The sequence below is a fragment of the Trifolium pratense genome, linkage group LG1 (assembly GCF_020283565.1).
Source record: "Trifolium pratense cultivar HEN17-A07 linkage group LG1, ARS_RC_1.1, whole genome shotgun sequence".
Classification (NCBI taxonomy): Eukaryota; Viridiplantae; Streptophyta; class Magnoliopsida; order Fabales; family Fabaceae; genus Trifolium; species Trifolium pratense.
In genome coordinates this window covers 50,205,487-50,229,798 of record NC_060059.1, presented here as the reverse complement: position 1 = coordinate 50,229,798, position 24,312 = coordinate 50,205,487, and the positions used below count along the sequence as shown (strand labels likewise).

General features: G+C 35.3%; 2 protein-coding genes and 1 pseudogene across 2 annotated transcripts; all 3 read left to right on the top strand.

The window, feature by feature from the left end:
* The first annotated feature begins 252 nt into the window (after positions 1-252).
* Positions 253-1,364, top strand: LOC123895853. The gene is made up of 2 exons (XM_045946331.1): positions 253-427; positions 1,026-1,364. The coding sequence occupies exons 1-2, from the start codon at positions 398-400 to the stop codon at positions 1,362-1,364; spliced, it is 369 nt and encodes a 122-aa protein (XP_045802287.1). The 5' UTR covers positions 253-397.
* A 1,079-nt stretch (positions 1,365-2,443) lies between these two features.
* Positions 2,444-14,687, top strand: LOC123903213. The gene is made up of 15 exons (XM_045953141.1): positions 2,444-3,066; positions 3,935-4,067; positions 4,201-4,253; positions 4,434-4,524; positions 4,907-6,036; positions 7,217-7,342; positions 8,490-8,562; positions 10,523-10,568; positions 10,710-10,782; positions 11,401-11,466; positions 12,583-12,660; positions 12,744-12,916; positions 13,184-13,230; positions 13,798-14,041; positions 14,130-14,687. Exons 1-15 carry the CDS (start codon positions 2,759-2,761, stop codon positions 14,483-14,485), a joined length of 2,997 nt encoding a protein of 998 aa, XP_045809097.1. The 5' UTR covers positions 2,444-2,758; the 3' UTR covers positions 14,486-14,687.
* A 3,938-nt stretch (positions 14,688-18,625) lies between these two features.
* On the top strand, positions 18,626-18,719 carry LOC123903352 (annotated as a pseudogene).
* The last annotated feature ends 5,593 nt before the right edge of the window (positions 18,720-24,312 follow it).

The following is a 24,312-nucleotide window of genomic DNA, read 5'->3' as shown; positions in this document are numbered from 1 at the left end:
GAGTCGGATCCTATTTCGGTGTTGCATTTGCAGTTTGCTGATGACACTCTGTTAATGGGGGCGAAGAGTTGGGCTAATGTACGGGCTCTGCGAGCGTTACTAGTGTTATTTGAGACAATGTCAGGTTTAAAGGTCAATTTTAACAAAAGTTTGCTTGTTGGGGTGAATATTCCCGAGTCCTGGTTAGGCGAAGCTGCGTCTGCTTTATGTTGTAAAGTGGGAAAAATTCCTTTTCTTTAACTTGGCCTTCCTATTGGGGGTGATTCGCGGCGTCTGGGCTTTTGGAATTCGGTGTTGGAACGTTTAAAGAATCGATTATCTGGGTGGAAGAGTCGCTTTCTTTCTTTTGGTGGTCGTCTGGTTTTGATTAAGTCTGTCTTGACATCTTTACCTGTTTATGCTCTCTCCTTCTTCAAAGCTCCTTCAGGTATCATTTCCTCTATTGAATCTCTTTTAATTAAATTTTTTTGGGGGGGTGTGAGGATGTTAGGAAAACAACTTGGGTAAATTGGAAAACTATTTGTTTACGGAAAGAGTATGGAGGTTTGGGGGTGCGGCAGTTGCGGGAGTTTAATTTGGCACTGTTAGGTAAATGGTGTTGGAGGATGTTAGTGGATCGAGAGGGGTTGTGGTTTCGTGTGTTGGCAGCGCGATATGGGGTGGAACGAGGGAGATTGAGAGATGGAGGGCGGCGAGGGTCTTTGTGGTGGCGAGAGATAGTGAGCATTCGGGATGGTGTTGGAGAGTCAGGGGGAGGTTGGTTCGGGGAGCATGTTGTTAGGATAGTGGGGGACGATTCAAATACTCTTTTTTGGACTGACCCATGGGTGGATGAGACTCCTTTATGTGAGCGATTTGGCCGTCTGTTTACTTTATCAGAGACCAAATCGCGTACGGTGGCTGAGATGTTCTCGTTAGGGTGGGGGATGGATGGGGCGGCTTGGGTTTGGCGGAGGCAGTTGAGGGTGTGGGAGGAGGACATGTTGAAGGAGTGTCAGTTTTTACTTGCTAACATTTCTTTACAGGCACAATATTCAGATAGGTGGCGGTGGCAGCCAGATCCTGACACAGGTTACACTGTTCGAGGAGTTTACCAGCTTTTGACTACTCGCGATTCAGTTACTTTGGATGAGGCAGATCATCTTGTTTGGCATCCTCAGGTTCCTTTGAAGGTATCCATCTTTGCGTGGCGTCTACTTCGCGATAGGTTACCTACAAAGACAAATCTGGTTACTCGAGGCATCTTATCTTCTTCAGCACAGGTGTGCGTAGCTGGTTGTGGGGAGGCAGAGTCGGCTCATCATTTATTCATCTCTTGTGAGTTTTTTTGGTTCTCTTTGGGCTTTGGTGTGCACGTGGATTGACATTTCTTTGATGGACTCCAGTACTATCCGGGACCACTTCGTTCATTTCACATCATCATTTGGTGGATCTCGGGTACGACGGTCTTTTTTGCAGCTTATTTGGCTTGTCAGCGTATGGGTCATATGGACGGAAAGAAATCATAGATTGTTTACAGGCTCAACTAGCACTTCTCTCCAGTTATTAGACAAGATCAAGTTGTTTTCGTATAGGTGGTTGAAGTCGAAGAATGTTACTTTGGCTTTAAACTACCATAGCTGGTGGTCTAGTCCTTTGTTATGTTTGGGCCTTGTATGATGTTGATCTTTATATTTTTCTTTTCTGTCTTTCTGTAAACTCTGGTAGCTCATCTAGGCACACCTTGTGCTGAGGTGACTATGTTTAGTTTAATATATATCTCATTTTAGCTTCTTCAAAAAAAAAAATGTGGGATATTCGTAGAGATAAATGAGATTTATTTAATATATAGTTGATATTTTTGAAATCACTAGTCTTTCTCGCGGTGAACCTAACTAGAGGTCACTCTTTTTAGTGATGATGAAGAGAGAAATTATTGACTTTTTTTGAGCTAATTGATTTTTAATTTCATATTTTGATGTTTCGAACAATTTAAATTACATTTATAGTGTGGTGAGATCTTTTTTATGTTTAATTATCTGTTTTAACAATATAACTATATTATTTGATATATATAATTATATTTAATTTTTTTTTTATAGGAACGTACCCATACCTTAGTTTTTCTAAAAATGACGTACCCCGTACCGGTACCGGATACCGGCACCGTACCCGCACTCGGGCAACATAGATTAGTTTTCATATTTGGATAACCTAACCATATATTAAGGAACCGATTAATTTCATTTTAGAATTAACCGATTTTTTGGTTTTGGATGTGGATGTGGTTGTGAATTTTAACTATAATCGATTATTTTGTGCATGAAATCTAAACTATTAGGACTCTATAAGCATTCTTACATGTGAGTAACTCTTCCCAAAGGTTTGTTTTACTTATATGCTTTGATCTTATTATTGTGGATACTTCTTTTCTCTTCTAGCCGGTACTTTTTTCTTTTGTTCTATTCTGGCTAGAAAATCCATCTAACATGAATTAGTGGAAAATCGGATCCGAACTCCTATACATATATTACGATGTCCCTGTCAACTAAATTAAGCTTATGCTTTCTTTTACTAACACAATTTTATTTTAATTGCCCCGCCAAATCCTTATTTTATTTTTCCCAAATTTTGTAGAGAACAGTTCGCTACTACTTCCCGTTTTCCCCCAAAATAAGCCCCAAATACCCTAATCTGCTTCTCACCTCCCTCCCACGACACCGATACCCCTCCGTCCATCCCCTCTTTCACCGACCGAATACTGATCCGATTCGCAACAATGGAAGAAGCCAAAGATAACTTATGCATTGCTAAACTATTTAATCTCAAAGATAAGAAGAAAAAGAAGAAGAAGAAGAAAAAGGGAAAATCAGTTGCTATTGATTTCGCTACAGCGCCAATTGATGACGGTAGTGGTAGTAGTACCGGCAGTGATGCTAACCCTAGGATTTCTTTGTTTGATCTCTCTGTTGAGAATTTCTTCGAATATATAGATACCGTTGCCAAACTTTGTGGGGAAGATGAACGCATCGCTGCTGTTGAGGAAAGCGAAATCAAAACAATGTTTTCTTCTGTCATTTTCTTAAGGTATGCCTAATTGTTTCATCAGTTTTTTGAATTCTTTTTGCTTGTAATCTTTTGTGAAGTTATGGCAAACAAGGTTTTAAATAGCGGTCAAGATCGCCGCAATCGCGTCAAGGATTTTGTGATTTTGGTTGTGTTATAAATTGCGGTCGTCATAGTGTGAATTAATTACAACATTGCATAAATCTTGTTAAAATTAATCTTGTTCAAATATACAACAAGGATAGAAACAACAAGGATTAGGTGAGCTTAGCTCAGTTGGTAGGGACGTCGCACTATATGTGCAGGAGCCCAGGTTCGAACCGGGACACTCCACTTATTCACCTTTAAGGTGGATTTTCTAGCCACTAGGCTACTTGACAAAAAAAGAAAAAGAATTAGTAATAAATTGTGAGATATAGTAGGAATAGGTCCATCGGCTATGCCGTCTGTTTGCTCTCTCATGGTTTTAAGGCAGTTTTACACTTTTACCTTTGTTCTCATTAAGTTAACTTTAGTAGGTCATAAGTTAGTTTTATTTGCTACTAGTTTTAACATCAACTTAGTTTGGTTAAGATTTATCTTAGATCACTTTTTATCTAACTTATTTTATTATTAGTTTAAACTGAAGAAACTTAACATGCTTGTTAATCATTGGACGACTAAGTGGTTCCTACAATTATGTCTATCCAATCCAACTTTTACTTGAAGGAGGAAGGAAAAGTTTGATTAAAATAAAATTAACTTCGAAATTGTTTGTTTATTTTGAACTAAATCTCTAAGTTGGGTTTTGCGTGATTAAAGCGTAGCTCTAATATATTGAATTTATAGTTCTTAGAAGTTTCCAAACATTCCATTAATTTCTTTTTTTGGTTGACTATTAATTGTGCAGAGAATGGAGGGATTTTAAATATCCATCTAAAAGCATTAGGTTTGCGTATGGACTTGAGAACTCTGAGTGTTATGAGGGGAGTGGCATTAAAGACATAAACTTACCTCAGTTTTCATCTGCCATTGTTCCTAAGGTACAAATCCTCCTATACTTTATTCTACTTTATTTGTTTGCTAGGCATGTAAATTATAGAATGTTTTGTTTTAAGTTAAGTTATAACTTATAATTATTAATAACTAGATTTTCATTTTGCGTGTTCTTTTCAGCATGATATGCAAAAGGAGGAGCTACTTGGGGATGCCAAATCTCAAGAATCCAGGTATGGCTTAGATATTTACTTATTTTGCATGGTTAATTCAATGACATTTCTATGGAGTTAAAATATTGTTTGTATTTTACTTTTCTTGTAACACTTACTTTTGAACTCGCCGATCAATTACATATTTTGTTGCTGATTATTGTTTAACTTGGTTAAACACTTAAAATCTTGTTGGAGCAGAGACTTTGTGATGAATGTTGGAGGTTCTGTATGGGCATTAGATTGGTGTCCTAAGATGCACGAGGAACCTGATTGTTCAATTACATGTGAGGTACTTTGTTTTCTTTCTTTGTTTTAGACATATATTGAACATAAATATTAGTTCTTTTTATTGTTATTTTGCTGCTTTGGGAAGCCTTCATGGTTTGGATGCAATCTAAACAGTGAAGACAGTGGTAACACGATGCCATGATTACGTAGCAACAAGATCAACAAATCTATAAAATTCTGCAATGTTCTACATATTACCTACTTCATATGCACATCTATTTGGAATAATTTTGTCACTGCTTTCTAATTGTGTGTATGCACCTATATTCATATATGTAATAAAATGACACACTTACCTTTGCTCCAGACTTGGAAGTATATGGTTTTCATTTTCTTTGTGAATTTTGCACGATCAATGACATTCATTCTGATACCTGGTTTAGTTCATTGCTGTTGCCGCTCATCCACCTGGTTCATCATATCACAAAATGGGTGCCTCACTTATTGGCAGAGGGGCTGTGCAAATATGGTGTCTTCTAAATAATATCAGGGAACCCAACGAAGAAGTATCTTCTTTCCCAGGGAAGAAGGAAAAGAAACCTAAAAAAGACACGGGCACAAATGACAAATCGACAGAAATAAAGAGGCCTAGAGGAAGACCTAGAAAGAATCCTACTGGGATTGTAGTGGATGATACACAATCTCTTACTGCTCAGGAGAACCCTGAAAACAATGAAGAAATAGTTCCTATTACGAACAAGAGAAAAAGAGGAAGACCAAAAAAGAATCCAACTGAAAACAATGAAGAAATGGTTCCTATTACAAACAATAGAAAAAGAGGAAGACCGAAACAGAACCTTACTGTAGTAGCAGTGGATGATACAAATTGTGAGACTGTTCAATTTGAAGAAAATTCTATGGAGTTTCCTGCACCAAATGGGAATAATGAAAAAACCGAAGAAATATTTCGTATTACATACAAGAGGAAAAAAGTGCCTAGAGGAAATGAAGCCATGAATGAAAAACCAGCACTAATTAAGAGACCTATAAGAAGACCTAAAAAGAATTCAAAAGAAGTAACAGCGAATGATCCTAATTGTGAGAAGCAATTTGTTCCTCTTGCTGTTCAACTTCCAGATTCAGCTGAATTTATCTCTCCAGATATAGTTCATGGCAATTCTGATGAACATCATTCACAACAATTGTCTACTTCAAAGGGAAAAAAATCCAAAAAAGCTGCTTCTGCATGCAATTCAGAAACACTTGTTACAGGGAGTAGGTTGGATATTAATCATGGGGAAAGAAGCTATAGCCAAGATACAAGTAGGCCATTATTGATTCAGTGTGAGAATGAGGCAAATCATCAACCACACGGTAGCTCTGTATTGGAACCTGAAGCATCTACTTGTCCCATTCCACGACATGTAGCATTGCCAAGAGTTGTGTCATGCCTAGCTCATAATGGAAAAGTAGCATGGGATGTCAAGTGGAGGCCTCTTAACAATCTTGATTCCTCATGCAAGCATCGAATGGGCTATCTTGCTGTCTTGTTGGGCAATGGCTCTCTGGAAGTGTAAGATGTTTTAAGCCACATTCTCTATTTTCTATTGATGTTCTTTGTGATACTTGAATGGTTTCCTTTTCTTTTTGTTTATTGTTTTTATATGTTGCTATGAATTATCATCTTTATTAGATTTGGGGTATTTGGATTTTGGATATTTTAAGTAAATAATGTTCTAATCATTATACTATATTGACTGCGTGTTTGTATCATAATGCACCTTGAATAGTACCCAAGGCCACTTAAGTAGTCCACCTATCATCTCATACTACTTGGTGTGGTACTTAGGCTGCACCCCATAATCCCCAAGTCCCTATCATTGCACCGCCGTTGATAAATTGTTAAATCTGTTCATTGAAATTTCAGTGATTGGTTATTCTCAACAAAAGCAAGTAGTTTCTTTTATAACTATTTGTGATTTTAAGTAGTATTGTAACATCCTAGATTTTGATCCAAAATATTACTTAAAATGTTTAATTTTTTAAGCAAATGAGATTTGTTTTTTGAAAAACTACAACGCAGTAATTGATTTTACGCTAGAAAAATAATTTAGTTTAATATCCACTTTAATTACAGAATAGAATTACCTAATCTACTAATTATTTAAAAGGTCGCTTTTGGGTTTTTAACTATTTATTATTAATGTAACATTATGGATTTTGATCCAAGATATTACTGAAAAAAATATTAATTTCTATAAAAAGTGCGTCATGAACTTGTCCGCATACTCGGCAACAGTCATGTTTTCTTGGTAAAGTTTGAGAAATTGGGCTCCTTCTCGGCCCTGGCGCTCCTTGGAAGTACTTGTCCAAGAATTTTTGTCTGAAGACTTCCCAAGTCAACACTTCATTGTTTGTCTCGATCATCTGTGTGGCGCCTCATCACCAATATTCAGTCTCTCTGATTGGCAGTGTAGGATTCCAGAGATCTTATCGACCTCCTGTCAAATAGAAATTCCTGGACAAGTACTTTTCAAGGAGAGCATCAGGGCCGAGAAGGAGGCCCGATTTCTCAAACTTTACCAAGGAAACCTGACTGTTGCCGAGTAGGCAAACAAGTTCAAGTCACACTTTTCAAAAGAAATTTATTTTATTATAGTAATATCACATCAAAATCTGGGATGTTACAACTTACAAGCATTATTACTTGGAAGACTTTTATTGTTGATTCATTATACTTGTAACAATTGCAGGTGGGATGTTCCTCTTCCTCGTGCACTGAGAGCAATTTACATGCATAGGGAGGGCACCGATCCTCGTTTTATAAAATTGGAGCCTGTATTCAAATGCTCAATGTTGAAGCGTGGCAGCATACAAAGGTATTTTTCCTCCTTCATTCTAACTATGGCTGACATTAAACCCATCTACGTTTTTGAACAAATTCAAAAGAAAAACAGAGAGGTCCAGGAAAGGGTTAGATCCATTATGGGTATTTTGTAGGTAGCCTTATCTTGACCTCCAGTTACACGACCTCAATTCCCACCAATGCGTTTGGAGGTTCTTCAGATTCCTATATATCTGTAAATAATGATCAATCATATACTGTTTTATTGATGAAAACTTCATTTATGGTCATACGTTCCCACTTTTAATGCTTATTATTTACTATTAAAGAAATTTGAATTTTGTTATATTTTAACATGATATTTTTTTTTTAATAAAGAACTCCTATTTTCAGATTACAATTTGTATATAGTAACAACTCTAAAATGAATGTTGACAATGGGACTCAAATTTGAGTTATGATCGGGTATTTGTCAAATTAATTTGTTTTTCGGGTAGAAGTATTTGGATGTTTGTATTCAAGTAAAGAAATATTTATGTTATGGTTGGCGTGGCATAATATAATTCAGGGCAAGAAAAACCCACTTGCCTAATTCAAATACACCCCTATTTATAGTTTGTTTGTCACTGGAATCATAGTTTCACGAATATTATAATGCTAGTGCATTATGCTTGTAAAAAACAGTGGATCAGCATAATAGGGCTAGTTATGGCTGGGCACTGAATTAGTAAAGTTCTTTATTGTGTTGCTTAGTGAAATAAATCTTTGTAGAAAAGGTGCTCTGCAAGAATATTAATTTTATATAATGCTATATATTGATTTATAGTCATTGAGTAAAAAAGAAATGTTGGATTGCCAACAATTGTGTGCTGCAATTGATTACTGAAAGAAATGTTAGTTTTATTTAAATTTTCTGTACATGAAAACTTAAAAACATCACTTTTAAAATTAAAAGAAATTGCAATGTTTAGATCTCCGTCCTCTGCCCATCATTAATTCTGGAGAATGTTAAAAAATAGAATCACTTGAAAAAGGTGGCTCTTGGTGTAGTGTTATTGACATGTTGGCTTCTGGCGGTTAAATTCTTGCAACTGCAGAATGTGTTGTACACAATGCTTTTTAATATATATTTTTCTAGACTGGCTATGTGGTTTAATATACTCTGTTCTTTTGTTTCACAGCATTCCACTGACAGTAGAGTGGTCAACTATGCCTCCTCATGATTATTTACTTGCTGGCTGCCATGATGGAACGGTATAGTTTTCTCATAATGCGATCCAATTTATGCCTTTCTAAAATGAAATTTACGTTGCTTAATAATATGTGACCCAATGGGTATCGTGGTGTCAATGGGGGTATGCAGGGAAGTAAATATAGAGTCTGTCTTTGTCTCTTTGATTTGGTTTTAATGTATAAAAGTGGAGTGGTCAAAATGGGGGTATGCAGGGAAGTAAATATAGAGTATGTCTTTGTCTCTTTGATTTGGTTTTAATGTATAAAAGTGGAGTGGTCAAGGAGATCTACTGGGGAAGAAAAACAAGAGAATCGAATTAAGTGAAGAGCTTTAAAGGCGATGAGGAAAGAAGTAATGGTCAAAAACAAAATATCTAGAAAAAGTGGAAGAGTTATTCCATTAATTTTTCAATATAGGACACAAAATTTCTTTGAACTCAAATAAACCTAATGGTACAAAAGAGGATCAAGATTACTCCTACTGCCACAAAATTGGAGAATCTGAAGCAAAAGAGGCACCAAATAGAATTACTAAAGGTGAGGCGATTGGGCTGGATTTAAGGAGAGAAACGAATATTGACATGTGGAAGGATCTAAGGAGAGAAACGAAAATGATGGCTCGCAAAGTTGTTTAACATGATAATGTGGTCTAAGAGCATATGCTGAAAGAAAGGAGGAATACGAAACATAGGTGACTTATCAATTCTTACAAGTTATAGAGCTCACGAGTCATTATAAAACTTTAGGTGAGAGTGATTTAGAAGAGATTAAGACAAGAAAGGCACATTAGTAAATATGAATTTGGCTTTATGCCAAAAAAACAGACTGTGGAACCTTTATACTTGCTATGAAGATTGGTAGAGGCACTCAGGGAATAAATAAAGACCTATATATGATTTTGATTGGTTTGAAAAAGCATATGATAGTGTGTACTTTAAGATGTGCTGTGGAAGAGATGGTGATGTATGTTTTTCTAGGCATTCTGAGTGAACTTATCTAAGAGACGGTGTCACGATGTATGTTTTTCTGTGGATGATATAATCATAGTTGGGGATCAAGGGAAGAAATAAAGGGAAAGTTAGAGGTGAGACAAGCCTTGGAAAAGTACATTGAATGCAAGTTTAACAAAAGACAGATATCCTAATTTAGAGGTGAATTTTGCAAAACATGCAATGCAATAGCAAAAGTCTCATTTATGTGTCTCGAGTCCATCATAAAAATTGATAGGCAGTAATAAACCATAAAATCCAAGTAAGGTGGATGCCGCGTTGAATTATTGGGTGTGATCTACAAAAAATAAATTACCACTTAATCTTGCAATACTGTATGGTTGAATGTTGGGAAATGAATGCAAGAAAATAAACTCAATGTTTGTCAAAAATAAATAAATAAATAAACTCAATCAATGTTGTAGAGATGAGAACATTACAAAGGATGAGCAGTTACACAAACAAGACAATATAGGATTAGAAATAAAACCATTAAATTAGGCAGAAAATGGTAGTCTTATCTTAGGTGGTTTCGGAATGTGAGGAGAATCCCACTATATGACTAGAAGCATTAGTAAGATAGTTTGACGAGATGGAGGATAGCTCAAGAGATGGCGAAAGTTCGAAACAAAACTATAGGTCAATAAATTGAGAGGCTTGGTGATAAATGGACTCAATACCTGACAGTGTATTATGGCGTCTCTGACCCCATGTAGTTGGAAAAAGCTTAGTTGTTGATTGGTCGGTCTTTTTAATAAATCAGATAATATATTTGTGCATGATATTTTATTATGAAGGAAAAGAGTGAAAGCATTATATTTATTTTCTTAATTTTTTCTTTTTTCTTTTTTCCTACTCCTTTATGTAATAATTCTCTATAAAATCTGTTATGATTCTCAGTATCATTACTTTCTTAATAAATCAGTATATTGTCATCTGAAATAATTTTTAACAATATAGGTTGTTCCTAATATAATTTGTTTTATATTTAGGTTGCTCTGTGGAAGTTCTCTCCAAATTCTTCATCTAAATGTGATGGTAATAATTTTGCTACCTAATGTGTTCTTATGTTTACCTAGTTGGGGTTGCTAGGGAAGAGAGCTGTGCTGACTACTGAGAAATGAATTTACTACACATAAATGATACTTATTGTCTATTGGCTCTGTTGTTTATCTGCAGATACAAAGCCTGTACTTTGTTTTGGTGGCGATACAGTTCCTATTAGAACAATTGCATGGGCTCCTTTTGAAGGGTTAGTGATAATTTAACCTTCTCAGCCAAGACTGGTGTGATTGATTGCATTGAATATGTGTTAGAAACTGAATTGAATACTGACTTTTATTGAATAATTCTGGTTAAAAGTGGCCAGAATTTAATTTAATTAAAAACGGAAAACTACACAAGCACACGCGCGCCCACACACACAGACAGCAGCAGTTTCCTCCAAGAAATTCCAGAATTCTTCTCTCACCCTCTCTCTCTCTCTCTCTCCCAAGAATTGGAGAGCTTGGTCTCCCTCCTGCAACTACTGAATAACCACCCAATAAATCACTTTGCCCTTTCATCTAATTATTCCTAAAGGCAAACAACATAACTGACAGTTATTAGTTATTACAAATAAAAATATAATAACTAAACATGCGGAGAAAAACATTACTGACCATAACTGCTATAATTTATTTCTGCCATCTCCTCTTATATTGTTCTCTAATAAGAGGTCTAACAATATGTTACTGTTATTGTAGTTGTACATCTTTAAGAATGAAATATTCTGTATATATGTATATGCTTTTGACTTCTGTATTCCCTCAGCATATTCATTGATAAATAAAAAGGATAATAGATGCGATTTTCTGTTATAATATTTCAGTGATCCAGAGAGTTCTAATATAATAGTAACCGCAGGACATGACGGCCTTAAGTTTTGGGACCTACGGTGAGTTTTTTATTTATTTCCTTATTTATTTCTGAACTTAAATCTTTAATGGCTGTGTGGTTTTCCATCTTAATTAGAGTACAATCTTTATACTAACATGAGTTTTTTTTTTTGGTCAAGTAGCCTAGTGGCTAGAAAATTCACCTTAAAGGTGAATAAGTGGAGTGCCCCGGGTTCGAATCCGGGCTCCTGCACATATAGTGCGATGTCCCTACCAACTGAGTTAAGTTCACGGGATAGACTAACATGAGTTTTATTTGTAGAATATAGATATTTTCTTACAATATCTATAATGTACTAAAGACATCCTCTTTTTTATTATGTTTTGTTGTATGTGTACTTTATTAGGTTTTTAGTATAATATTTATTTTAACTTAATTTTGTTTTCCAGTTTGATACTATCTAGGTTATCTAAACTTATCCAAATTTAGTTTTAAATACAAAACTGTGTTTTATGTTTTGAATTTAAATTTGGAAAAGATTTGTGTTGTTAAGGATAAATTTGTAACTGAAAAATGTCCATTCCAACCAAATTTTTTAGTTAGTTGTGAAGTTTTCTTTAATCACGGTGTACATTTAGATTTAAATTTGTAACAGAAAAATGTCCATTCCAACCAAAATTAGTAGTTAGTTGGGAAGTTTCCTTTAATCACGGTGTACATTTAGATTTAAATTTGTAATAAAAGTAGAGCATGGTTGTTAAGGGAAATTTTGTCATGGCAAAGGTCCGACCAAAATCAGTAGTTAAGTTAGTAGACTTCAGATTATCTTAGAGTATCTTAGTTTATCCCGTAGGATTAGTTTCTAATCGTTTCGAATGATGTTGCAAATTGAAACTGTATTATGCAATAATACAAAACTTTCTTCCATCTGCAAACTAGTGAACTGATCTCTTGAATAGTTTGAGCAGATTGTGGATCCATTATATAACTAAACCAGTATGAATTGTGGTTGGCAAGTTGAGATTTGTTGAAAGTATTTGTGACTTATCTGGCTTTATGAAACTGGCCTAGGAATTGTTGTAAATCTGGATTTTTTTGCTTCTGGATTTTTTTTTTTTTCTGTTCACATTGTCCTGGGTTTCTCACTTGCTTAATGATGGAAATTTGTTTGTAGTAATCCATTTCGTCCTCTGAGGATCCTCCAACCTTCCCAGAGAATCATATACAGTCTGGATTGGCTGTCAAATCCCAGGTAATCCATGATTTTAACTAAATCAAATGATGTCTGAGCTCATGATTATAGTTAACTCATTTGTTTCGTTTATGCTTTTGTAGTTGTATCATTATGTCTTTTGAGGATGGAACAATGAAAACCATTAGCTTGGTGAAGGCTGCAAGTGACCTCCCTGTCACTGGAACAATATACACTGGAAAAAAACAACCGTGGTTGCATGGTTCTACGTATTCATCTTATGCCATTTGGAGTGTTCAAGTGTCACGGATAACAGGTACTTTTTTTTATATGCACAACTTCTGTGGTGTTATCACAACGTATCTTGTTGCTTTTAGAAAAAAAAAACTGGGTTTAGAAAAATTTGTATATTATGAACAATACCATGTGGTGTAAAGAATCTGTTAGTTTTTGTAAGTATACAAGCTACCTACTATTAGCAATGATATATATTAAGTTGTATGGATATCATCATGAGTTACTTACTCATCACATTTTTGTTATACTTACAGACTAAATGATGTTTTTTATTTTGTTATCTCAGGTATGGTTGCATACTGCGGTGCAGATGGTGCTGCCATCCGTTATCAGGTAAGAGTAACATTTTGTTGGAGATATAGTTGCAATTACCAGTACCTTTTCTGACATGGTATTAGAACGTTATATGACCAAAATATTTAAGATTCAATCCTTGCATACCACTGTTTTGAGTTGAACTATACATTTTTTTACATGAATTAAGAAATACAAAAATAGATGATAGTGTTAGCCTTTGGGTCCATTTGATTTGCAAAATGTACTGGACAGAACAGTTCATGACATAACTTACGACACTTAAGGTGTTGAATAAATTGTCTTGTACGATGCTTGGTGAAAAAAATGTTATTTTGGTATTTTAGACAATTTGTGTAGAGGACAAAAGTTGTCCACTTCTTTAGTGAGGGAAATAAGTTTCAGCTTTTGTCCAGTCCCTTGGCTCCCAATTTGTCCAGTCCCAAGAACATGAATTTGAGTGGACTCCAGTTTGCATTTAGTTTGCACAGATATTCCTCAAATTTTTAGTTGAAACAGAATCCTTGAGTAATGCTATATACACATGAATTTTTTCCACCACCCTATTCTAAAACAAAAATGATCGAGTTTGTTTTATGTATTCAGCTTATTACTAAAGCAGTGGAGAACGAGCATTGGCACAATCGACTTCCATTCTCTTTATGTGGGTCGGTATCTGAAGAGGAATCAACTATCATTGTCAACACTCCATTATCAAACTCTCTTTTCCCATTGAAGAAGGCACAAGAAAGGGGCAGATGTGCAGAATCTTTTCGAGACTTATTAGCCAAGAGCAGAATTGAGACTAATAAAATATCAAAAACTTCTAGTAATGATTGTCGGATTTTAGGTCAGCCTACTAATCATGATTTGATTTTAATATGATTAGCTGTCATTGATTTTCTGAGAATATTCATCCAATCTTCAATTTGTTGTAGCCCTTAATGATGGTGACAGTTTGGGTTTGGAGTCAGTATCCGAGGAAGCATTGTCTTCTCAAGAGAAGCCCAAAAGACCAAAATCGAGTAGTAGCAGCAAGAAACCATTTGATAAGACAGTTTGTAGTGATGTTGTGTCGACAAATACACACAGAGTTGATAATGAAAAGCTGGATTCTGGGAGTATACATGAACCTGAAGTCTTTCCTCCCAAAATGGCAGCATTGCATAAAGTGAGATGGAACATGAACAAGGGTAGTGAGAGATGGTTGTGCTTTGGAGGAGCTAATGGACTTGTACGTTGTCAGAAAATTGTTTACTCTTATACTGACAAGAAATGGGCCTTGAAGAGATGATTGCATTTTATCAACGTAGATTTTAGGCCTGAAATGTGAATATGTAAATAGTGACAAGTCAAAAATTTAAAATTAATTATACTTAAATGTTAACGATATATTATTAAGTGCAGTAGCATAGCCTTGAACTTTTTCATGTTCAGCCCGATGTATTATAACTCGAGTAGAGCTCTTTTCAGTCCAAGTTGAAAACTTTCTTGAAGTTGGTGTGAGAACACAAATTAGTACTTCCTCCGGACACAAATATAAACAAGCTTATATTCAAATTTTGGTCATTATTATAAGTAAAAGTTAATTACTTTTAAACTAATTAATACTACTATTCCTAATATATCTTTATTTAATTCTATTTTATTTTTGGCATTTATTTCACTTTTACACTTTTCAAAATGGGTAACATAGTAAACTTAATTCATGTTTTGGATTAAAACAAGAAAATTAATTGCACTTAACTAAATTTCTTAAACACCGCGTAAACAATTTTTTTGCTAACATTTGTGTCCGGAGGGAGTAAATACTAATTTTGATTTCTACCTTAGAGTAGTTTAATTGCTTAGTTTTATTTATTTTTTTATTTGCGAAAATTGAGTATCCTCTGCGCGCAACTACATAGATCAATTCCTTAAGTTTTATGGGACCTAAATGGATGGTAATATCTCCATAAAATTTTAACATTGTTGTATGCCTAAGTTAGAGATCAAACTCATGACCAAGCTGGATGTGACTGTGCTATTTTATATAAGTACTCTTTGGGTTTAATTGCTTAGTATAATATAATGCAAATTGACTCCCAAACTCTATTTGAGTTGACGTAGTTCATTGTAAGCTCCAAAGTCCAATACATGAAAATAAAATACTAATCATCATCCTAATTTATTTAAGTTATGTTGAAATCGTAGGTCGAGAGAGCATTTCCAAATATAGACATATTAAGCAAACATAGACAAATTAAACAAATGCGGCTTGGATTAGTTCGGTGGTGGGTTTACGGTATAATATTTTAATACCAAACAATTTTAAACATCCAAAGCAAGAACTTGCAGTTTCAAAATAACATTACAGTATCAATAAAAGTTGTTTATCCAAAATAATACTACGGTACCTTATAATTTTAAATATCCAAAAAAAGAACTTAAAGTTCCAAAATAACATCATAGTACCGATAAAAATTGTTCATCTAAAATAACATTACAACACCAAAGTAACATTATAGTAGTTGAAATGTTCTCTGGAGTTGAAAATCGTGAATGGATATGTAGTTTTGAGTTTATGCGGTTTGAGTTAACGAGTCAAACTGAGTTGTTCTTAAACTCAAATTGAGTCGAGTTCAAACTAGAAAAAAAAAAACTTCATGTTCAAGTTGAGTTTCGAACTAAAAATAAATTAAATTATTCGTGAACTTTAAATAAACTGAACTTGAGCTAAAAAAGGAGTTTATGTGATAACTCGAACTAAATTTTAAACTGAACAAAATTTAAACTGAACTTGGCTAATTGGATTACATGTGGCTCTAATATTTGGGGGAGATTATTGAATTTGGCCATCATTACTAAAACTGGAAGATCAATCAGGTCTAAGGCTTTGTCTATTATTATGAAAGAGTGACTGTGCATAATGCATAAGTCATGAATAATATTATAACGAATACAAATTTTATAAAATTTTTCGTTGAATTGAAAATTTATATTTATATAGATCATCCATAAAAAAATAAAAATCATTTGATATGTTATTAAAACTCATCAAGATTAACGATTTATGAGTTTTTATTAAATACCGTTAATCTTAATAAGTCTTAATAACATATCAAATATTTTTTTTAAAACATTATAAATGATCTTATATATATATATATATATATATATATATATATATGGGGGCTGCTAATTTAGACCCAGTTGGGTCTAAATTAGCAAGGTGCACCTTTTGAGTTGGACAAAAATACCCTTTCTTTTTTTTTAAAAAAAAAAAAAAAACATATTGGCGCTGATCCAGTGTCGCGCGCCTACCGCAGGACCACCGTTACAGACCGTTGATTTCCATCAGACGGCCAAGAGATGATCTCACCATGGCTGTCGGATCAATCAGACAGTCCAGATCATCCATCTCCATGATAAGCCAGCGCGTGCACCACACTAGATCTGCGCCTGGAGAGAGAAAATTTCATTTTAAAAAAGCAGGACACGTGTCAACTGCTGGGTGGTTGGCGTGTTTTTTTTTTCATTTAATACTTTAAACTCAATTATTTCGTTGTAAATTAATTTTTTATTTTTTTATTTTTATACCAAAATTCATAATTTTTTTTTGTCTACAAATAGAGACTTGGTTCGTTTGATTTGGACACAAAAAAAAAAACTCAATTTTTCACTACCTTTAATTATCTTTATATAATACTGTGAAACCATTTAGCTGGTAGAATGGTTTCACAGTATAACTCTCTGAAACCATTTTACTGGTAGAATGGTTTCAGTGAGTAATTTCTTAATTGTTTGCTTCTGAAACCATTCTGAAACCACTTAGCTGGTACAATGGTTTCAGAGCGTTGTACTTTGAAACCATTTCACTGATAGAATGGTTTCAGGGGAGTTGATTTTTAATTGTTTGCTTCTGAAACCATTTTACTGCTAGAATGGTTTCACAGTATAACTCTCTGAAACCATTCTTCCAGCTAAATGGTTTCAGAAGCAAACAATAGTTTTTAATTACCGTTTTATCTCATTTAATTAACGAAAAATAGTTTCAGGTCTCAAAAAATTTCATAAAATATACCAAAAGTTCCAGAATATTATCTAATATTTTATTAGAAACAAATAAAAAAACAATTGGTTTCAGAGTACAAATCTATGAAATTATTATTATTATTTGTTAAATGGTTTTAAATAATCAGCGGAATTTGTGAAAATAATTTCATGACTTGAACTAGGGAGAGTGAGGTACGCAAGAGGGTTCTAAATAATTCATAGTACTTTAAATAAAATTTTGGAAATTTTATATGGAATTATAATATTTTTAATTACCTTTTTACTCATTTAATTAACTAAAAATAGTTTCGGGTCTCCAAAAATTTCATACAATATACCAAAATTTCCAGAATATTATCTACTATTTTATTATGAAAAAATAAAAAAAAATAGAGCCTCCCTGAGGCCGCACGCGCCCACACGCGCCTCCGGTGAGAGTGGGCGTGGGCGACGCGCACTGTTCATCGTCCCTCCCACCCGTTTTATGCAGAAACGGGTCGTGCGACCCGTTTTTTGACCCGGTTCGATCTCCCTCAATACTCAACGAAACTCGACGTTCCTTATATGGATTTTGATCGTTTTTCAATTTTACAAAGGTTTCCGGTATTAGTTTTTGAAATCGGCGTTCGATTCGCACGTAAAATGAGGTCGAAATTTGGAAGAAATTTAAAAAATGTAATAGTTGTTCTATTGTTTAAAAAAAAAAAAAGGGTATTTTTATGATGCAAATTACATACATGCCCCAGTTGCTCTATTGTTTCAAAAAAAAAAAAAAGGGTATTTTTGTCCAACTCAAAAGGTGCACCTTGCTAACTTAGACCTAACTAGGGTCTAAGTTAGAAAACCCCTTTATTTATTTATGTATATTAAATAATAACAAAGTGTTATTATTGTGTTCGATTTATATGACTAGCTCCTCTTTTTCATTGACCACTTATAAAATTTACTTATAAAAAAATTCAGGGAAATGATAATCACTGATGAATCACATTCCATGTTCTTCCTAGCCTCCTATTAAAAAGCAATGATGACAAAGTAATAGTATTTCAATATTAACGTTTTTGGTTGTGGAATATTTAGTACAATTTTTTTTGGGTGAATAGTATGGGGAAAAAACATCCGGACAATTTTTTCTTATTGTGTCAATGTCTATAATTTGTATAATGTGACACTCTTTAGCAACTTAGAAACCAAACATTTTATTCCTTCTATGTGAATTAATTTATTATTTTTCAAAAGTTAATTAGTCATATATAAACAGATTTATGAAAAAACTTTAGAGAATAATCTTCACACACGTTAGCAAAATAAAAAAAGCGAATATGTGGATACGTGAGCGAAGATGTCCGCATTTTCACATAATGATCGTCTCTGTGTGACTTAATTTGTTGTTTAATTTTTCCTTTGAGGACATCCGATAAAATTGAAATGATACAAACATGATTATCATGGCCCTGATGACACACACAAATCGAGAATTGGTCCAAATTTTTTTGGGAACGCGAAACTCTGTAGCTCTGATAGGATTGATTCTGTTAGGTAAATGGTGTGTTCTGTTATTCACATAAGGCAATGTACCTTATATAGACAAGTTTACAAGGAGGCTTAAGACTTAGCTTGTGTACCAAGCAACTAGTTGGCTCAGGCCAACCTGCGCGCGCGCCTGTGGGCTTGGCAAGCCAGGTCTGCTTAGCTTACAACCCAACAAACCCTCCCTTAAGCTAAACCTCTATTACAAGACACCTTTCTACAAACTACAAGTACGAATTACAAATTCTAAACAACAGTGGTGACATCACAAATGCTAAGTCTATCCCTCAATTTACAAAAACTCTCAAGCTTTAGTGCCTTGGTCATAATGTCTGCAACTTGGTCTTGAGTGCTGCAGTGCTCCAATTCAACAATCTTCTCTTTGGTAAGATCCCTCAGAAAGTGGTATCTAACATCAATGTGCTTGCATTTACCATGTAAAACTGGATTCTTTGACAGCTTAATGGAGGAGCTGTTATCACAAAGTATCACAGTTTCTCCCACCTGTGTTTGAGCCAGTTGGTCAAGTATTCTTCTCAGCCACACTGCTTGACAGGCACTAGATGCTGCAGCTACAAACTCAGCTTCAGTAGTGGAAAGAGTCACTATAGCTTGTTTCTTTGAGGACCAGGAGATTGGTCCATTTCCATACATGAACACATATCCAGATGTGGATTTTCTGTCATCTAAATCACCTGCATAGTCAGAGTCTGTCCAGCCTTGCAACTTCAATTCACCTTGATTTCTTTGGTACAATATACCTAAATTGATTGTACCCTTCAGATACCTCAAAATCCTTTTCACAGCAGCCAAATGTAGTTCAGTGGGCCTATCCATGTATCTTTCTACTAAGCATACAGAGAAGGCAAGATCAGGTCTTGTGGCCAAAAGATACATTAGACAACCTATCATTTGCCTATATTCAGTAGCATCAACAAGCTTTCCACCCTCATTCTTTGTTAACTTGCAGCCAGTGACAATTGGACTGCACACTTTGTTACAATTCTCCATACCAAACCTTATCAATATATCCTGAGCATACTTTTGTTGATATATGAATATCCCTCTTTCAGCTTGTTTGATTTCAACACCCAAAAAATACCTCATCTTCCCTAAATCTGTCATTGCAAACTTGCTTTTCATTGATCTTTTGAAACTTTCAAACATCTCTTCATCATTACCTGTGTATATCAGATCATCTACATATAGACTTACTATCAGAATTTTCCCTTCTCTTTCATGTTTGATGAAAAGAGTATGCTCATATGGACACTTGGTGAACAATTCCTGCACAAAGTATGACTCAATCTTGCTGTACCAAGCCCTGGGAGCCTACTTCAAGCCATATAAGGCCTTTTTGAGCTTGTACACCTTATACTTGTCATTGGTCTGATAGCCACATGGTTGCTCAACATACACATCTTCAGTCAACTCACCATGTAAGAAGGCACTCTTCACATGAAGCTGAAACACTTTCCATCCCTTGCTAGCAGATAAGGCCAATATACACCTTATTGTATCCCATCTGGCAACAGGGGCAAAAACCTCTCTATAATCAACACCATGCTGCTGACTGTAACCTTTAGCTACTAGTCTAGCCTTATACTTCTCAACCTTTCCATTCTCATTGTATTTAGTTTTGAAGATCCATTTCACTCCAATTCTTTTACTTCCTTCTGGTAATTCAGTCAATTCCCAGGTTCCATTCTTTTCAATGGCCTCAATTTCTTGATCCATTGCTTTTCTCCATACTTTATGCTTTGCAGCCTCTTCATATGTGTCTGGATCATTATTGCAGAAAACAGCTAAATTGTGCAAACCATTATCTTCAATTTGCTCTTGTCCAGTCACATAGTCTCTCATCCAACCAGGTGGTCTCCTTGGTCTGGGAGAGATAATGGGATTACCATGTAAATCTTCATCAGAACTTTCAGTGTCACTAACATGTTCAACATCAGGAGTTTGTTGGCTGCTTTCTCCAACCTCCATTGGCTCATCATTGTTCATTTGATCTTTTTCATCATTGTTGCTTAGTGCTTCAATATCATCTAGATCAGTTACTTGAGCCTTTGCAGGCTTATTTTCTTTCATTTCCCACCCTTTTGACTCATCAAATATTACATCTCTGCTAACAATTATCCTTTTATTGGCTGGATCATAAATCTTGTATGCTTTTGATTCTTCACTTACACCAAGATGAATACACTTAATGCTTTTTGAATCTAATTTCTTCCTCTGAGTGTCAGATACATGTGCATAGGCCACACAACCAAAGATTTTGAAGTAGTGAACTGCTGGCTTCACTTTACTCCAAGCCTCTTCTGGTGTTACTTCTTTCACTGACATGGTTGGACTTCTATTCAACACATATGTAGCCCAAATGACTGCTTCTGGCCAGAATCTCTTAGGTACACTTCTCTCAGTTAACATACTCCTAACCATATTCAGAATAGTCATGTTCTTTCTCTCAGAGACTCCATTCTGCTGTGGAGTATAGGCTGCAGTGAGTTGCCTTTTGATTCCATGTTGACTGCAAAAATCATTAAATTCATTTGAAGTGAATTCACCTCCTCTATCAGTTCTTAGACATTCAATTTGACAACTTGACTCTTTTTCTACTATTGCTTTGAATTTTTTGAAAGTAGATAGTGCACTAGATTTTTCTATGAGTGGATAGGTCCATGTTTTCCTGCTAAAATCATCAGTGAAGGTAATGAAGTACCTGCTCCCTCCATTTGATGTAGGGTTGATAGGGCCACATATGTCAGAATGTATCAACTGAAGTCTTTCTGTAGCTCTCCAATTTGAAGTTTTAGGAATAGAATCCCTATGTTGATTGCCTATGATGCAGCTTTCACAAGTTTCTGCAGTTTCTTGTAAAGCAGGCAATCCCTTAACCATGGATTTCTTTGTCAAAATGTTCAACCCTTTAAGATTCAAGTGGCCATATCTACAATGCCACAGTTGTGTAAGATCTGAACTTGTAGTCTTGAAGCACATTGGAGTGATCACTGAAGCATGTATCATGTACATTCTATTAGCTGACATCTCAGTAGACATAAGCAAACCTCTGCTTTCATGATACACCTTGCAATTGTTATTGGAAAAGACAATTGTCAAGTTTTTCTGTTGTAATTGGCCAATACTCAGTAGATTATTCTTCAATTCGGGAAGATAATACACACTAGTTATGACCTGCACTATTCCTCCAATTTGCAATCTCAAATTGCCCTTTCCCATGACTTGCATTCTTGAATTGTCACCCAATTTCACAGTTTCTCTAAACTCTGAGTCAAATTCAAACAGCCATTCTTTCTTTCCAACCATATGATTGCTGCAGCCAGAATCAAGAAACCAGATCTCATCTTTCAATTCACTTTTGACTGGTTCTTTAAGCTTTTCTTGCGCCATAAGCAAGACTTCACCATGTTCATCAAACTCTGCATAGTTTGCTTCTTCCCATGTTGGACATTCACTCTGGTAATGTCCAAGCTTGTGGCATCTGTAACACTCAACAAGCTCTCTACTTTGTTGTCTACCTCTGCCTCTTCCACCTCTTGAACTGTTTCTTCCTCTCCCCCTACCCCCACCTCTACCATGTGAGACTTGCAAGGCCTGCTCTTCATCTTTTACTAGGGTAGGTTTCATTCTTTTCTCATGGACTAACAAGCTACTTTGTAATTCATCAATTGTAAGAGTAGTGACATCATTAGACTCTTCTATGGAACACACAACGTAATTGAACTTTTCACTCATGGACCTCAACACCTTTTCTACAACTATAGTCTGAGTCAAGGATTCACCTGATGCACTCATCTTGTTTGCAATTGCTAAAGTTCTTGAGAAGAAATCACTTACAGACTCATTATCTTTCATCTGCAAGATTTCAAATTCTTTTCGCAATGCTTGAAGCTGAGCTCTCTTAACTTTGGTGGAACCTTGATATTTCTTGCGCATTGATTCCCAAATGTCTCGAGCTGTGTTGCGTTCAAGAATAGTTTCCAAGATTGATCTTTCAATTGATTGAAAGAGAAAGTTCTTGGCCTTCAGATCTTTGAGTTTGCTTTCCTCTGCAAGCTTTCTTTGCTCTACAGTTGCGTTTGCAGGCGCAACAATGATGCCATCTTCAATTAGGGACCAATATTCTTTCGATCGAAGCAGATTTTCCATAAGCATTGCCCAATGATCATAGTGTCCATCGAATTTTGGAATTGAAGGACGAAGATAATCAGATTCACCCATTAGAGGGCGAATGAAAGCGATCAATCGAGGAAGAAGATGAAGATTGGGAAGAACAGTTTGTAACGGTTTGTAACGGATTGTAACTGAATTTGCAAAATCTGCGATTTGTAGTTATCAGGACCCTTGTGGGCTCACTGATACCAATTGTTAGGTAAATGGTGTGTTCTGTTATTCACATAAGGCAATGTACCTTATATAGACAAGTTTACAAGGAGGCTTAAGACTTAGCTTGAGTACCAAGCAACTAGTTGGCTCAGGCCAACCTGCGCGCGCGCCTGTGGGCTTGGCAAGCCAGGCCTGCTTAGCTTACAACCCAACAGATTCAACCGCCAGCGCCGTAGATTTCGTTGCTCCTCTAAGATTCACGATCTCTGGTCACTTCACCACACATTGTGCTTCAATTGTGCAGTTTTGTGCTTCGATTATGCAGTTTTGTCTTATGCGATTGTCTTTAAGGTATGCAATATTCACCATATTCCTTTAGGATTTTCCACATTAAAATACTGACTTAAGTTTCAGAGTGTTAACATTTTTACAGGTATCTCCCCTCCATACTTGAAGCTACTACCACTATATTGATCAATCACCTATTCTTAACATTGGAAGAATCAGTTATTCCCATTTAGAGCTAGGCATGACAATGGGGCGGGGCGGAGATGGATATTTCCCTCCCCAAACCCAAACCCATAAAGTTCGGGTTTCCCCAAACCCATCCAATTCCGAGCGGGGATAAAATGTATAACCCCAAACTCATACCTAATAGGGATCGGGTATCCCCGCGGGGTTCGGGTATCTCCGTTACGCCTCTTTCTACATGAATTTGGATTATATTTTAGTATATTTTTTTTATAAAAAAAAAGTTAAATGTCCAAAATTATTTTGTTTCAACAATATTTTTTAAATAAAGAAAAGATACAGAGAAAATGTTTTGTTTAATACTCAAATTAAAAATAAAAATAAACATATCTAATTTTAAGAGATTATTTAAGGGTTTCTAATGTATAATAAGTAAAATCTAATTTTAGTATAAGCGGAGCGGGTTTAAGGATGAGTTCGGGTGGGTATCAATGTCCCCACTACCCGCCCCAAACTCATCTATTTAAATCGCAGAAAACTCAAACCCGAACTCAAACTCAGTCAACTCGGGTTTTCTCCGTCAAAGCGGGTAGGTTTGGGCAGGTACCCACGAGTATGAGCTTTATTGTCATGCCTATTTAGAGCACAACTATTTTTTTTAATATGCAAGAGTTATATTTATTATGTTTTTAGTAATACATATTTTACATTAGAAAAAATTGATGGAATATTTTACAT